The sequence below is a fragment of the Podarcis melisellensis genome, assembly GCF_964234715.1.
Source record: "Podarcis melisellensis genome assembly, chromosome: 1".
NCBI lineage: Eukaryota > Metazoa > Chordata > Lepidosauria > Squamata > Lacertidae > Podarcis > Podarcis melisellensis.
Window position 1 is genome coordinate 27006150 of NC_138528.1, and position 17222 is coordinate 27023371.

General features: G+C 43.0%; 1 protein-coding gene across 3 annotated transcripts in view; it reads left to right on the forward strand.

The window, feature by feature from the left end:
* STON2 (stonin 2) overlaps nt 1–14625 on the forward strand; it is a 64939-nt gene extending 50314 nt beyond the window's left edge. For all 3 annotated transcript variants that reach the window (XM_081909933.1, XM_081909934.1, XM_081909935.1), the window contains 3 exons: nt 4160–6022; nt 11103–11305; nt 12236–14625. In XM_081909933.1, coding sequence (XP_081766059.1) covers nt 4160–6022; nt 11103–11305; nt 12236–12319 — 2150 coding nt within the window. In that variant the 3' untranslated portion in view covers nt 12320–14625. The remainder of the gene's footprint in view (nt 1–4159; nt 6023–11102; nt 11306–12235) is intronic.
* Nucleotides 14626–17222: the final 2597 nt, after the last annotated feature.

The window sequence follows — 17222 nt, forward strand, 5'->3', positions numbered from 1 at the left end:
ACCTCACCAGTCCTGCTTTGAACCCCTCTAGATAATTTTTGTCCAGCTGGAATGTGTCCTTGAACTCTTGATAGTGCTTTTTATTTGTCTTTTACAAAGGTAAAAAAATTACATTCATTGCTCTGTGCGTTTTTTCCTCTGGCCCCACCAAACAAAAGTCATGTGGCCCCAGGAAGGAAGAAGGGAATTTGGTTCTTGGGATGAGAAATGTTCCTCATCCTTGCCTTTATGCCTTTGGGGGCTCCTTGTAGCTCACACTGGGAAACAAAATACTGAACCAGGCAGACATTTGGTCTGATCTAGCAGTACTCTTATTGTGCAGCATCTGAGATCCCCTTCTTTCCCTGGTGCTTTGGGATTTAACTTGTAGCTGCATTCTAGCCTATGTGGCTTAAAGGTAACTGCGTGCTTTGACTGGGACAGGGAACATCTGACAGCATGTCCCGTTGGAGTGTTGTGGGTATCAAGGAGTTAACACACTGTGTTCAGTAGAAATGTTGACTCAGCATCATGTGATGAGTCAGCATCAGGAAACCAAGATATGGGGAGTTGCCTAATTGGTCTGTAGCCAACTGGTATAAAAAGGTATGGTTGTCTGTCACACACACACACACACACACACACACGCAGGGGCTTCTCCCCTGTGTGTAATCCCACCTATGTATGCTGATTCCTAGATGTAAGAAGACTGCTTTATGATGACACAAGACTGCAACTGGAATAGAGTGGCTGGGAAACCCAGCCAGATGGGTGGGGTATTATTATTATTATTATTATTATTATTAAGCACTACTTAAAATACGTCTTGGCTCCCGAGTGCTTCATGTGGGGGCATCCTTATATTGCAACATGTCCCTCTCTCTGCTGTATAACGTGATGGGTGGCCTTGAGCAAAAGCGCTTTCTCTCAGCCTAATTTCTACCTCACCAGTTGTGGCGAGAATAAATTGCTTCCCTGAGCAGGGCAGGGTGCGTGCAACAATGGAACAGTCTTCCCATGGAGCCTTGGAACGCAAGACCAAATTCCAAAAATATTTCCCTGTCAAGGCAAATTACCTGAGCATGGAACAAGAGCTACAATATGGCACATCCCATATTCTCTCGCGTTGTTGGATTTCCTCGGTCAGGGTGTATGTGTGTGGACCCAAAGGTTCCCTATGGTGGCTTACCTAAATTATTAAAATGTAATGTTAGGAGTTCCAGGGCCTCACTTACCCAACTGGACATTTACGTGGAGCCTCAGGTCTGTATATGTTTGCACACGAGGCCCCTGCTTTCCCTTCTCTTGGCCCTGGAGATGGGAGGCATAAAAGACCTCCTGTGACAGCAGGTCGAAGGGCCACGAGTGCAGCTGGAGCTTTAGCTAACACAGTGAGGAAAGAGCCTGCAGAACCAGGAGCCTTGTGTGAGGGCAGGCTACAAGTACGAACCAGCCGCAAATAGAGTAAAGTGTCTGCACATGTTTTCAGCTTGCTACTTCAGTTATTATTGCTAATCTTCACCCTGAATGAATAATCAAAAGCTTTGCTGCCCTCAAGTTCTGTGAATATTGAGTAGGAGGTCATTTAGACGCTAATTAAAATAGTTCTCTTGCCAGCACCGTGTAGATAAAGAGGTTGGGGAACCAAGTTTTCTACTAGCTCTGGGTTCTTTTATCAGCTTTCTTCAGCCCCTCCCCATTACCTTCCAAGTCAGCTTTCTACCCAAGCAGCCTACAGTATCGTTGAAAGCTCGTCTGCTGGATGATGAGCTGCATTTACTGAAGTCCTTGTGTAGTTAGGAAATGCACTCTTTTCCAAGCAAAGTGCTCTTCCCCACCCACACCGTGTTCTGTTCAAGGTCACAGATATAGTTGGCAAGGCTGCTATAGTCTTCTTTTTGTTGTTGAAAAATACTACAAAGCTGTAGTACAGTGGTACCTCGGGTTAAGTGCTTTATTTGTTCCGGAGGTCTGTTCTTAAACTGAAATTGTTCTTAACCCGAAGCACCACTTTAGCTAAAGGGGCCTCCTGCTGCTGTCGCGCCGCCGGAGCATGATTTCTGTTCTTATCCTGAAGCAAAGTTCTTAACCCAAGGTACTATTTCTGGGCTAGCGGAGTCTGTAACCTGAAGCGTATGTAACCTGAAACATATATAACCCGAGGTACCACTGTATTCATTTTATGCCTTCAGTAGCTATTAGCTGTGGATTGGGGGCAGGTATTCTAAGAAAATAGTTCATGGCTTTGTTTGTTTTAGTTTTGATTTACAGAACTTTAACATTACAAATAGGAATTATTGAAAGCCCTCATCAGGGAAGACTAAAAGGATGATCTAGTGTCATGTTACAGTGGGTGCCCTCAGGGAGGTTGAGCATAGGCCCAGGTTCAAAATGTGATCTAGAGGTGAGGTCAAGCAACAGGTGATTACCAAAAGGAATTAGGCACAGTACATCATAAGTTCAGGTCCAAGGAGCCAGAGACCTGTGTTATTTTCGGCAACTGGAAGGTTCAAAAGGAAGGCCTGATATCAAATCAAATCATTGGGTGTCCAATGCAGAGCACAAAAACTGGCAAAGCACAGAGAAGGAGTGTTCATTTGCAGTATGGGCATTGCACTTTGATCTTCTGTTTCTCTCAACTTTCCATTGTACTCTCTGAGGACACTTCATACATGCCTGTAGGATCCTGCAAGCATGCTCCTGAGTAATAGGAAGATGTGGAGCATGGCATCTCTGGGAAATATTTTAGGCTATATAGACTGTGCAAATGCAACATAGTAGGCTTCTGTGAAAATCTTGCTGTGTACCCTTTTGAGATCTACCAATTATATGGTGTTGTGGTGGTCGTGGGGTAAATGTTTTGCAGTAAGTGTATAATTTTGGAAGAGGTCTCTTAGGTTTGTCTGGCTTTGTGGCACCACCTTCTGGACATACTGTTAAATTATTCTGGCTCATCAAGGTTCATAGTTCTGAAGGCGGCATGACAACAAGGGCCCTTATTCATGCTTTACCTGGCAATATGTTTGCCATCTTGAAAAGTCAGAGCTGCGTGACACATGCAAACAGTAATCATATGGCTTGCCTGGGCATATGAGATGAGATGCTTCTCGCATAGGAACTAACCACACAATCCAGGTTCTCAGTGTGGTTTTCATAGTCATGGGGAGCAAAACCTGCATTATACCATTTAGGTTCCCAATTCCTTTAACCCTTCACTGACCATTTATGAGATGTTTAACAGTGACGTGTTTAGTAGTCAAGAGCAGAGTTTTGATAGTTCGTATTTCATTTATTGAAATATATTTTATCTCAAATCTGTTTCATAAATTAATGGTGGAAGTTTGGCTTCCTCATCTGTTGTTATTCTCTCCTCCACAGAACATGACAAGCTGTCAAGGATTGTGCATAGGCCAGAGACAGATTTATGTGGTTGATGAAAGCACTTGTAAATGCAAATGAGCAAGCAACAGTTTTATTATTATTTGTAAAATTCTGTACAGTAGAATTACATTTTCTGGCTCCATGAATCTGACCAGTAGTTACAAACAAAATCTGAACAGAAAGCAGAATCAGAATGTCTAGCTCCATATGAGCTCTTGCGAAGGAGGTTGCTTATTTCTGTAAGTGGTTTCTCCCTTCTAAAGGAGACAAAAGCTGTTTGTCTAACATGCTGTCCCCCCCCCTTAAAAAACTTTCTATTGTACTTGCATTGTGTTTGTAATTATGGCATTCATTGGGCTGTATGCAATATAATGCTAAAGTGAAGGTTCTGTTAGCACAATGGCACATGCTCCCCCTGTGTGACCCCTAAATCTGCCCTCCACAACTCTCCAGAGTAGTAGTAGTAGTAGTAATAATAATAATAATAAATTTATTATTTATACCCCACACATGTGGCTGGGTTTCCCCAGCCACTCTGGGCAGCTTCCAGCAGAATATTAAAATACAATGATTCATCAAATATTAAAAGCTTCCCTAAACAGGGCTGCTTAGTAAATTTAGAGATGGTGTGGGATTCACATGGGTGGAGGAGAGGAGGAAATACTGTTGTGCTAGTGGTAATCCCTGTGCTAGCACAGCTATTTAGTTGCATACCGCCCTTTGTAGACATGATGAAACGTACTATGATGCCTAGAACTTGCATCCTAGGATTGACACTTTTTCTCATTTCTCCATATAGACAATTCCTCATCCCTTCTCGAAGATGAAGAGCTAGGCATGGAGGCCACCAGCTGGCAGCTGAATAGCACATCTGTAAACGGCCATAGTGAAACCCCAACCACAGCTCGTTTCCCCAGCTGGGTGACTTTTGATGACAATGAAGTCAGCTGCAATTCTCCATCCACTTTATCCCCCATAAAAGCAGATTCCCCACCATTAGTAGCAACTGCAGCAGCAGCAGTCACAACAACACAGATCACAGATGTGAACTCTCTTACCCTCTCCTCATCCTTTAAGAAAAGGGAACGCCCCAGAAGTGCATTGGCAGACCTCCCTAAAATTCAGAAACTAGACCTTTCCTCAATAACCAGCTTGCCTTCGTTTAGTGGGACACCCCCTTGGAGTGCTACTAACCCTTTCCTTGACGAATCCCTGAGGGATGTTCAGCCTTCTCCTATCAACCCGTTCAGCTCTTTCTTTGAAGAACGGGACAGGCATTCTCAAACCTCTCCCATTTCTGGCAGAAACCAGAGAGACTCCCTCATTATCCTCCACCAGGAGCCTGACTGCATCAGCTTTAATGAGCCAAGTAAACACCTCAGGCACAGAGATGCTGTCGAGCAGCTCAAGCAACTCCAGATCGGGGACCCAGATCAGCTGAGCAGTCCTACTCTGCCCGACGACGACCCCACAGTGCCAACTGAGCTATACAGCACCGTGTCCTTTCTGGGGCCACCTCCGCGAAAAGATGGCTGGCCAATGATGCTGAGGATACCAGAAAAGAAGAACATCATGTCATCTAGACACTGGGGGCCGATTTACGTCAAGCTGACCGAGAGCCGGTACTTGCAGCTCTTTTACGAGAAGGGATTGGAAAAGCCTTTCAAGGAATTCAAGCTTGACATCAGTCATGAGATTTCAGAACCCAAACTCCAGAACTATGATGAGAATGGGAGGATACACAGTGTGAGGATAGATCGCATCACCTACAAGGAAAAGAGGAAGTACCAGCCAAAGCCTGCTGTCTCTCACATAGCGGAGAGGGAGCAGGTTATCAAGCTGGGTACCACCAGCTATGAAGACTTCCTCAGCTTCATCAGGGCGGTCCAGGATACACTAATGGATTTGCCTGCCTCGTCAACAGACCTGAGCACAGTGGGATTGAACTACCAAGAGGAGGAAATCACTGTGGATGTAAAGGACGAGTTCTATGGCACCTTGGCCAAAAGAGACAATAGGATTTTGCAGCACAATGTGTTGACCCGAGTGCACGTTCTCACTTTCCTTTCTGGCCTGGCGGAATGCAGGCTGGGTCTCAACGATGTCCTTGTCAAAGGGAACGAAATCGTCTCGCGGCAGGACATCATGCCCACTACCACCACCAAGTGGATAAAGCTGTACGATTGCCAGTTCCACTCCTGCGTGGAGGAGGAGGCCTTCGCCAGCGCCCGCGTCATTCAATTTAACCCCTTGGACGCCTGCAGGTTTGAACTGATGCGCTTCAGAAGCGTGTTTTCCGAGAAGACGCTGCCTTTCACCTTGAGGGTTGCAGCTAGCATCAACGGTGCCGAGGTGGAGCTCCAGAGCTGGCTGATGATGTCTCCGGGGTTCTCCTCCAACAGAGACCCTCTCACTCAGGTCCCCTGTGAAAATGTGATGGTCCGCTACCCAGTGCCACAGGAGTGGGTGAAAAACTTCCGCAGAGATAGTGTCCTCGGGGAAAAGTCTTTGAAAGCAAAGGTGAACAAAAGCGCCAGCTTTGGATCCACCAGTGTGTCCGGTTCTGAGCCAGTAATGAGAGTAACACTAGGAACTGCCAAATATGAGCATGCCTTTAATTCCATCGTGTGGAGGATAAATCGGCTGCCCGACAAAAACTCTGGTGGGTACTCGTGCTTCAACTGGGTAATAATACTGGGAAAAGTTGTATTTTGCGTGCTGGGTCATATTGGAGGAACGTGCAACATTAATGGATCAAACGGTGTTCTGTCAGAATGTGCAAACAGAATGCCTGCATAAAGCGAAGTAATTACATTTTTTGAAGATATGAAAATTTGCAACAGTAGTAGTAGTAGTAAGTAAACATAGCGGTACTTGATTGTATTGAACATCACTTCTCATGGTTCTTAATTGCCTCCCCTTTTTTCGTTTTGCTTTTCTTCCCACCATCCCCCCAAATTTGGCTCTGCTTACCCCAAGAGTTTGCATGCGTCCCCTCAAAGAGCAACAACTCCCATCACCCTTAAGGAACTGTAGTTTCCAGAATTCTTTGGGGGAAGCAAAGACTGTTAAAGTGGTCAAAGAGTGCTTTAAATATATAATGTATAAGGTGATACAGGAAAAACTTTGTTGGAGAAGCATGTTTGAGAAACCTTTTCAAGAAAAACTTAGCAGCACATGCACAGGGTCTAGTTAAACTGCCCAGATACTGGGTATCTGGTAAAAATTAGGTAAAAATATCGAAAATGAGAAGGCAGGATGGACGCCACTATCCTTCTCTTCTTTTCTCAGTATTTCGTTTTTCTCCTCATCCCGTTTACCATTCAAAGCCTAGTCTCCCTGTCCTCCAACTCCTTTCTTTCTCCCTGCTATCACAAGCTGTGGCAAAAAACAAAAACCCTATTATACGAAAATGTGTAATTTTTTTTTTAACATTTTATACCTAACATTTCAACATAAAAGCTTCAAGGCAACTTGGCAAGTGTGAAACATCCAGTGAGAAATTAATAAACTATATACTAGACACAGCAATAAAAAGCAATTCAGCAGAGGTTAAAAAGACTAAAAGGAGAAACATCCAATAATCAAAATGACAATAAAAGCATTAAAAAACCCAAAAAAACTCGATCAAAAGGAATTTGAACAACAGGTGTTAGAATCCAGGGACCGTATGTCCTGGACAAGGTAAGAATTGCATCGATGGCTGGTTTGTTTGCTTTTCTCTGCTTTGAAATGGGACTGGGGCAGGGCGAGAGGACAACAGACCAAAACTGACATTCTGCATATGTTGGGGAAGAAGGATTTCCTTACAGCTTCCTGTCTAGGAGGGCTAGAGACTTAAGAAAGAAAGAAAGAAAGAAAGAAAGAAAGAAAGAAAGAAAGAAAGAAAGAAAGAAAGAAAGAAAGAAAGCTCAGAGTCAGACATTGGCTCTGGCACCATTATGATTTGGCTGTGGTATACGTGTGTTAAGCCAAAAGGCATATGCCTAGCTTTTTGCAGAATCCTAACTTTGTGCACCCTTCATATCTGCTGCTGGGCTTTTTCCTATGCCTTGTTCTGACAGATTGTAAACCTCTCTGGGCTGAACCACTTTAGGCTGCGGGTAGAAGCTGACATGAATAAAAGAATAAAACTCCTATATTCCAAAGCCTCCAAACACGGAAAGCTTGATGGGCAGGGGGGATGCTATAATAAACTCTTCGCCCTAACATCTGATTTAATTCAGGGGGTATTGTTTATTGGTAGGAGTCAGTCATAGTGGTTCATCCCAGACACAGATTTACTACCTTACTAATGAGCAGAGCTACATCTTCCTTTGTATACATAATTTGGGCCGCTTTGCTATAAAATGTGAAGGTGATGACTATACCCCAAAAAATAGTGCAATCCTGTGCTTGTTTACTCAGAAGTAGGTCCATTATATACCCAAGCAGGTGTACATAGCCTTAGCCTAATGGGTCTTTCTGGCATCTCATTAAATTGGCCCAACTTAAGTCTTGCTTTAGTTATGCGTGAAAGTTTCCCCTTGCTAAGCACAAGGCAAGTGTTGTCACTGCACAGATGTCTGTTGTTGTTGTGCTTGAGGGGCAGCTGTTTTTATATAATCTATGTCACAGAACTAGTCCAAAAAAACAACAACAGCCCTATGCTGTGGAATTGGATTCCGTGAGGAGCATTTATGTGACTGTTCCAGGAACAGCTTGGTAACTTCTAACGCAGTCCCCTGATTCATAAGCAACGTGTTGATGCTGGCTGATAAAACAAGCCTTGTTTGCAGCCCGTGAGGAGTCTCAGTCCCAACTGGACAGGATTCAGGGCTCCAGCGTGAAACTGTGTTTTTTAGTCAGTCAACAGGCAAGCCGAACAAAGAGTGTTAAGAAAACATTGATTCATCGAAGGAGTTTCTGCCTTGACTGTGGAGAAATACGATGCATTTCAAAGGACAGCACAATTTAAACCACAGCTTTGGATCTGAAGACTGGAAAACTGGTGTCTAATCAATGTTCATCAATACTGAATGCCCCTTTCTCCCTAGTGCATTATGTTAAATATCTGAATCTGAAAATGCTAAAGCACATTTTCCTGTGAAGCTCACACTGTTTATATAGCACACATAAAAATAAATATATTCCAGTTTAAACAATATATATTTGACAGAGGAAGATTCCACATTTCAATAGGACCTACATCTGAGTAAACATATTTAGGATTATAGGTTTAGGTCACATTCTAATCTGTGCTGCCCATGTTCATGCATGTCTCAACCTGCACTGATCCTTCACCTGCCCACACTATAGATAGGAGGTATTAGCAATTACAGTCCAGATACAGAGGCATACATGCTTCTCCCATACTACCCAGTTCCTGATTCTAAAGAAACATCTTCCTGTGCTCCTGTTACTAATACTAAAAGGCAAAGAGGGAACATGAACAGCTCTACCCAGACGTACTCTTTGTGCCTCTGCCAAGGTTTTCGCTTGCACAAGGTCTGGGGAGGTTATATGACATCCACTATTACCGTAACTGAGCATTCAATTTGATTTATGGGGAGGTCATATGGTGTTACATCAAGCAACTGTTATCCCACCTTTTCCAGTTTGTTTTCCTGTCACTTTCCTTACTGCAAATCAGGTTTCTTGCAGCGCAAGATGACCTAATTCACTGCAATCACGCAACCTGAATTTGCTGCCATGTGATTGAATCCTACTCACAAAATAATGTTAGTCTGAAAATGGTTCCAGAACACACTTGTCAAAATGTTGGTGTCGCAGACAAAAACATGCTTTGCATCCATGAGAATCATTCAAAAGTCAGCACTGGAATATGTTATCCACACAACTTACGTGCTGACTACTTCCTGTATATTGGATGCAATAGGAATCTGACATTAGATCACTGGCATTAAAGCAGGCATTTGGGGACCTAAGCCTAGTGTGGCTTGTTATAGTCACCTAGTAAATTCAAGGGTGCAGCAAGATTTGAACGGTGGGTTTCCAGAGTTACAATCCACAAACTTACCTACAATGCTGCACCAGCTGTACTAAATCAGTGATTTCCCAATGTGGGTTTTTTTTCTTTGCCTTTATTGCCTTTTCTAAAGGGTATATGGGGCTCTCTGTAGTTGTAGTTGTTTTTTAGTCGTTTAGTCGCATCCGACTCTTTGTGACCCCATGGACCAGAACACGCCAGGTACTCCTGTCTTCCACTGCCTCCCGCAGTTTGATCAAACTCATGCTGGTAGCTTCGAGAACACTGTCCAGCCATCTTGTCCTCTGTTGTCCCCTTCTCCTTGTGCCCTCCATCTTTCTCAACATCAGGGTCTTTTCCAGGGAGTCTTCTCTTCTCATGAGGTGGCCAAAGTATTGGAGCCTCAGCTTCACGATCTGTCCTTCCAGTGAGCATTCAGGGCTGATTTCCTTAAGAATGGATAGGTTTGATCTTCTTGCAGTCCATGGGACTCTCAAGAGTCTCCTCCAGCACCATAATTCGAAAGCATCAATTCTTCGGTGATCAGCCTTCTTTATGGTCCAGCTCTCACTTCCATACATCACTACTGGGAAAACCATAGCTTTAACTATACAGACCTTTGTTGGCAAGGTGATGTCTCTGCTTTTTAAGATGCTGTCTAGGTTTGTCATTGCTTTTCGTGTAAATCCTCTGCGGTCTAGAAAATAATTATTCAACTCTGATGTAAACAGCCAAAGATGCTTCCCAATTCTGATTTCTAGTAACATTTTCTGGGACCTTTGGCAAATCACATAAGTCTCTTCTATATTTGCATATCAACTTTACTTTATGGCTGGCAAACACTGAGTCCAACATTTTGTTCAATAAATTACACACCTAAGAATCTTCTAATTGACTATTTCCTGAAAAGTATCAATGAAAGGGGTGATTTACAAGGCAGGCATTTATTTGGAGCTTCACAGGAAAAAAGCAACTGGGAATTGAGTTAAGCGGAAGAGCAAATGGGAGAAAAAATTAGCAGGCTCCTTTCTGCCACTTCCACTGAAAATCTCTCTCCTGGTGGTGTTTTTTGGTGAACAAGTGGGTTCCCCCCCCCCCGCCCACATCCCTACATCACGGTGAAGTGTGTGCCAAAGAGCTCCTGTTCCTTAGATTTCCAAAACATGAAAACACAGAACTTGACTCAAGAAATACTGCCAGTGGGAACTAGCCCATCCCTAAATAAATGTTTTAATTTTCTTTGAAATCTTGCCTAAGCCCCCTTGATTTCAATAGGACTTTGAGCTTTAATAGTGTTATATGGATTGGACAGTTAGAAGGCTCACACTTGTCTTTCTTTTATTAGAGGGGCGTGGGCGTGCCCATTACTGATTTAGAGCTTTAAACAGTATAATATCATATGTCTTAGTGTGATCCAAATGATTCCATCAGCTAATATTAGTGGACAGTTTGTCCAGATTCCTTCCAGTATCTATTGTAACCGTTTTATCAACAGACTGATGTAAAGCATGGAAGAGTCATTCAGTTACTTTTACAAGAGGTTCTTAAATACTCTTCTAGCATATGTTGTAACATCATACTGAAACCTCACATCATACTGAAACCCCAGTAGTTTGATTCTCGTTTTTCAATAATGACATGACAACAGCATTCTGACTCATAACCATCTAATTAATTAAGCTGGCTTTCCTGTTTTGTTCTGCTTTTAAGCCTTCTGAAGGCTTGATTTCAAAGAAAAAGTTTTTAATTTCCATGCTCTTTTGCCCTTTTGTAGCTTCTGGTCACCCACACTGTTTCTTCTGCCACCTGGAGCTTGGCTCAGACCGGGAAGTGCCTTCTAACTTTGTCCGCTATGTGGATGTGGAGTTTGACATGCCAACCACTTCAGCATCCAAAGCCACCATCCGGTCCATCTCTGTGGAAGGCAAGACAGATGTCAGGAAGTGGGTCAACTATTCAGCACATTATAGTTACAAGGTACGAGCGAGCAGCTTTCTTCCAGGGATTAAGTGAATTGGGGTTAGTTAGTTTGTTTGCAAATGAAACTATTTTATAGTATGTCCATCGGGATCACGAACTGCAGTGAACGACTACATTCTCCATGTTGTCTTATGTAAGTCTTCTACCATAAATTTTGAAGTAGAACTACAATAGGCTTTGTAACTCAGTGGTAGATTATACGTCTTGAATGGAAAAGGCCCCAGATTCAGTCCTTGGCAACTCTAGATATCTGATGGTAGGGCTCAGAAAGATCTCTTGCCTGAAACTGTTGCGATCCCCTGAGAGTAAACAACACTGAGCTAGATGGAGTCAGTGGTCTAAATCTGTTGAAGACACCTTTATATGTTCATAAACCTAGGAAGAGGAGAAATGCATCAGATACTCCTCCCATTTTTGCTATAGGAACAGTGATGTGGGTGTTGCAGAAGGAAGGCTGGGATTACTGTACTAAGTCCCTACCTCCTTGAGCTCCTTCATTGTCTGATTTCAATCCAGCAGGCTTGAGGGTTCTTCCCATCAAATGGGACATTATGACACTGAGTCCATGCTAATCTCCTCACCCACTGCAATTTTGCCAACAACAATGAGGGTTGATGGGGTTGCTATGATTGGAATCTCTCCCACTTTTGCAGATGAGAGTCTCATGTGTAGAAGGGTATATATGTCTATTGTCTTCACTGTAGAGCAGAGATGGAGAACTTAACGGCCTTCAGAAGTTTCTCGACTACAGCTTCCATTGTCCCTGACCATTGCCCGTGCTGGCTGAGGCTTATGGTTACTGAAGTCCAACAATAGCTGATGGAGGGCCTAGGTTCCCCATCCCTGCTTCAGAGCAGGTTGCCATTGGCTGATGTAGAAATATTACTGTTCTTTTCCCACAACTCCCAACTTCCTCTTCCTTATCAGGTGGAGATAGAGCAGAAGAAGAACTTGAATCCAGATGTGATGGAAGAACACACTGATAACCCCAAGGACTGTGCTGTGCAGTGAAAGGAAAGGTCCATCTGCAGTTGGAACAGAAGAATCAACAGACCTTGAAGAAGAGGGAACAGCAAGTTGCTCCTGCTGTAGGAAAAGCCGGAAAGAATCTGGAGCGCCGTAGGGTTTCCTTGTCCTCTATGTCTATACTTAGAGAGGAACCTATTTTGGAATTTGTTTACAGCAGACTGGTGGCTTTGGTAGAAGCACACTAAGCATATAGTATATAGGCTTACAACTGATTCAAGCCTGCCTTCGTCTCTGACACTACTCTTCTTACAGTGATATAATGGTATTTTTTTTCAACTCAAAAGGTGTAACTCTAGTCTTATTGACAGTCTTTCTCCCCCTGCTGTGTGCTTGACATTACCTGAACTCTTGCAATTCAGTCCTCAGAAGAGCTCTTCCAGGTACTCTGCAGAAGCACTGAGGGGGAGGAAGGAATGAGAGATGCACCACAGCATCCCTTGGGTTTTCTGTCATGTCCATGACACTTAGTGAAACATTTTAACAGCTTTTCTTCTCCACCAGTGTAGACGGAACCACTGGGAATTCCACTGGGTGAAGGACAAGTGGGTTGACCTTCCCTTCTTATCATCTCCAAGGCAGAACATTTAAAAATTGCACATTTCCTTGGATTTTGGTGGCCAGAAAGCTTCCTTTATTCACTTAGACCGACAGCGGGGCCAGGATTATTCTTTAGACTTGACATAGTTATAGCTGCCATTAGAGGGGACTAGGATAATATTTGATCAGGCTTGACTGGGAGGATACTGGAAGGAAATAATTTCATTTAAATTAATGGTCAAGTGAATGGTTGGGTGGACTGGTTACTTCTCTGACAGATGACAATTTATATTCTTGATAGGGATAGGGAAAGGAGGTGCTCTGTTTATTTTTTTTTTTGTAGATGTTGACAATGCTGCTTTCATGTTCTGTCCCCAAACCTACATCTTATTTTAGAAAGACTGCAGTGCCACAGTTGTGTGTGATATTCTTACTTTATAATGTACTGGCATAATGGCATAGCAGTCAGTGTTGTCAGTACTCTTTGAATTCTCTGTCTACAATAGTCTCACACAAGTGCAAAAATTAACAAAATCCAAGTTTCCACCCCACATGACTGTAAAGATAATCTTGAAAATCTTGAAAATGTCTGGATATACCTGAGCAGAATGTTCAAGGGTCAGGTGGTAAATGGAGTTGGAAAGCAGCATGGGACTTCAGCACAGAGGCATTATCATGCAGTTGGGTCGATCAGATCCATTTGTTGTGTGTGCGACAACTGGTACACAAATATACAACCATCCCTCTTTTTTCACCCACAATATTCATTGCTATTCCACCTGTGGGTGGAGCTTAACATAATATATGCCATGTGGGAGAATTTTATCCCTCTCAATCACTCCTCCACCACCTTTTTACATTGTGAAAATGTGAACAGGTATCTCTGTACCTGTGCACATGCACCTTAAAATAACAACAACCCAATAATTCCAGAAGAGCTCAAGGTCAAACCTTGTCAACATGCTTCACAATGGGCAAAATGGAGGATAGTGTATTGGCATGGACATGTGATGCTGTAGTACAAACAACTAATTTTATCTAGATTAGAGGTGGGGAATCCTGAGTTTCCCCCCATCCCAGCAGGCTACTTTGGCAGGTGGATACTGTTGTCCAGCTGTCAATCACCAGACATCACTCTGGTCCTCTCCAGTCCTTTAAGTTTCACCCCTGTGCAGAAGTGAATTCTAAGAACATTCAAAACAACATGATGGAAAACCCCAAACCCTGAGAAGATACAAATCCAAAGAAACACTACCATGCTGCCCTTCACTTACGCCCTAAGTCTGATTTATACATGCATGTTCATAACTGGATGAGAGTAATGAAAGGATGTCTTTTGTGTTCTAATGGGCACCACAGAGAATTTTCATTTCACAACACCTGTAAGTTAATAGCCAAGACCCAGCTCTATACATGTGGAGCTGTTTTTAAAATGCAGTGGACATGCCTATCGTCCCTTTGGAGGGGAGGTGGAAACAGAGAGGTACTAAATCCAGCCTTCTTCCTTTTCCTTCCCAACAGGTGATAGGTAAGATTACTGTTTGTTGAAGAGGAACGTGTTATGCACAGCTCAGTCATGGAGAGGAATCACATCTACAGCACCTGGTGGTGGATGAGAATCCTCATCTATATAGCCCCTAACTAGATTTGAGCAAAAGCTTTGCAGTGGAGTCCACTTCCATATGCAGGTGGCAGTCATCAGGTATAAAGTAATCAAATGAACATATGTGAACTAGACCCACTTAAAGCTTGGACCTTGCTGTTTCATAGCAGTCTCTGAAAATACTTCTCTGCATGTCCTGCATGGGTTTTGCTCACTGGGGGTGGCCACTGTGAGAATAGGATGCTGGGCTAAGATCAGCAGGTTCTTATGTTCCTAAATATGCTACAAATGCATCAGGTACATATAAGAACATGTACAGCTGATCTTAGAGGTGTAAGAACAAAGTCAGCTGATCTTAGAGAAAGCATTTGGACAGAGCAGGATGGATAAGGGTGAAGATATCTCTTAGATGTTTGGAGTCCCAATGTATTGGGTTTCTAAGGATAACAATCAGTATCTTGTGAATTGTGCCCAGATTTCCATTCACACCCTAAAGCTTCGAATTCAACATGTCCCATGCATCCCGTTCCATTCAGGAGATGTCATTATGTAGAATGCACTACAGCCCTTAGGCTTACAAGGCCATTTGTGATGGTTAGCAGGTGTAAATTCAAAGCTGGGTAGTATAAGACCTAGAAGCACCTTCTTGAATGGAAAATGGACAGGAGACAAGGCTATAGTCCTGAGCAGAAGAGGCTGGGGCACATCATTGATGTTTATGTCCTCACAAGTGAGCATGACAGCTGGCTGATTATATCTGCGTTTAGTAGATTTGCCTTCAATTGACTTGCCAATATCCTGCCTACTGTTCCGAAAAGTTACATAGCATATAATACCATTTGGCTTTAGTCCTTCTTCTGCGGTATTGTCAGCTGTCCAGGGACTGATAGAATACCCTGCTAATTTATTGTGGAAAGAAACTGTGTCTCTTTGCTATAAAAAGGGTGTTGTGTTGCTTTCAGTCTGCTCTTTGCTGCCTCCATCCAGACAGATTGTTCATGACCTCTTGCACTATTGTGATTGATTGATTGATTGATTGATTGAGTGGGTTGGGTTTTTTTACATATTTTGTAACAGGTTTCTACCTTTTGATGTTGTACTATGAGAGAGTCTACACACTGGTTGATACTTTAAACATTTTGTTGTACCCCCCCCCCAAAAAAAAAACTTCTCTGAGAAATGTTCTTTCGAGTTTCATTGTGGGAGGAACTGTTGAATAAAAGCAAACGAAATGCTACCTTTATTGAAGTCAATTTATTTATGTTGGCATTCTACCTACAGATCAACATTCATAGTGCATAAGCATTAAAACTTCTTTCGAACCAAAGCCCATCCCTGTGGCCTATGAATATATTACTAATACTGTCATTGATAGTATTATACATCATATATAGTGTGAATAGGGAAGGGGGCTGAGGGTGAGAGTGCTGTTTATTGAATTCATAGGTGAGTTAAGATTTGGATCTGCGCCTTTCTGGCTCAAAGCTGACATTCTAAATCCTAATTGCACGTAGCTGGGGGTAATTCAGTAGGACTTATCTTGTTAGTCACCATGTTCTCAACTTCAGCCTCTGCATCTAAAGGAAAATGCTTCGGAGTGTATGCAGAGTGCATTTTCCCAACCCTTGAGCAGTCTGCCCCACACATATGATATTACAGGGTAGGGTTTGCAAGCAGGTTTGAGCAATGAGACCTCACTTAAACAAGGCCTGGCATAATCATTATGCTGGACATGGTCAAATAAAAAATGAAAACAGGCAGCATGCTGCAATAACTCTAATGTGATGCCAACTAACCGGGTGTCTGTGGGCTGGGTGTGGGCTGTATACAACTACTGCACATATGGATGTGGCAACTTAGATTAGAGGTTACCCTGCCCACATTGAACTATGTACAAATAAGTCCATGCTTAAAACAAGGCTACACATTAGTTGCTCTCAAAGTTTTGCTCTACAATCTTATGCAAGAGCAGCTAAGGTGGCACCTTCCTCATCCAGAACAGCAGGTTAGCCATCCTGCATGGAAAAGCACATCCCTTTATTGGATGACTTTGCACCTAAAATGAGACCCCAAAGCCAGTGGGTGCCTGAGGAGTCTTTCTTATACCAAGTCTTCTTCTTTGGTGATCACTTGTAGTCGAGTAAGATTGTCTTCCATGAACACTGTCTTAACAGTGAGTCCGTAAGGGACTGTGGAGGCCAATTCTGGATCCACACGTCCTTCCACAGTGGGGACATAGGTTTCTAGGCAGGAGTTGATCATGGTGAGGGTCTGCCACACGTTCCTTGTTTCGTCCTGAGTTCAAGCATCTTCAAAGCCAATGACACTTTTGGTAAAGGCTGTACTCCAATTGGAGCACTTGCAGGCCAGTGTTTCCCAATTGTCAGTGTTTATACTACATTTCAAAAGATTTTCCTTATGAGAGTCTCTTAATGTCTTTTGTTGACCACCAGCATTACACCTTCCATTTTTAAGTTGGAAATAGAGTAGATGCTTTGGAAGATGATAATCAGGTATCCACAAATGACCAATCCAACGAAGTTGATGTTGAAAAATCATTGCTTTGACACTGGTGATCTTTGCTTCTTCTAGTACACTGGCATTAGTTTGCCTGTCTTCCCAAGTGATATGTACAATTTTTCAGAGACACCATTGATGGAATCTTTTGAGAAATTGGAGATGGTGTTTATAGGTGGTTCATGTTTCACAAGCATACAGTAAGGCTGCTATTACAATAGCTTTGTA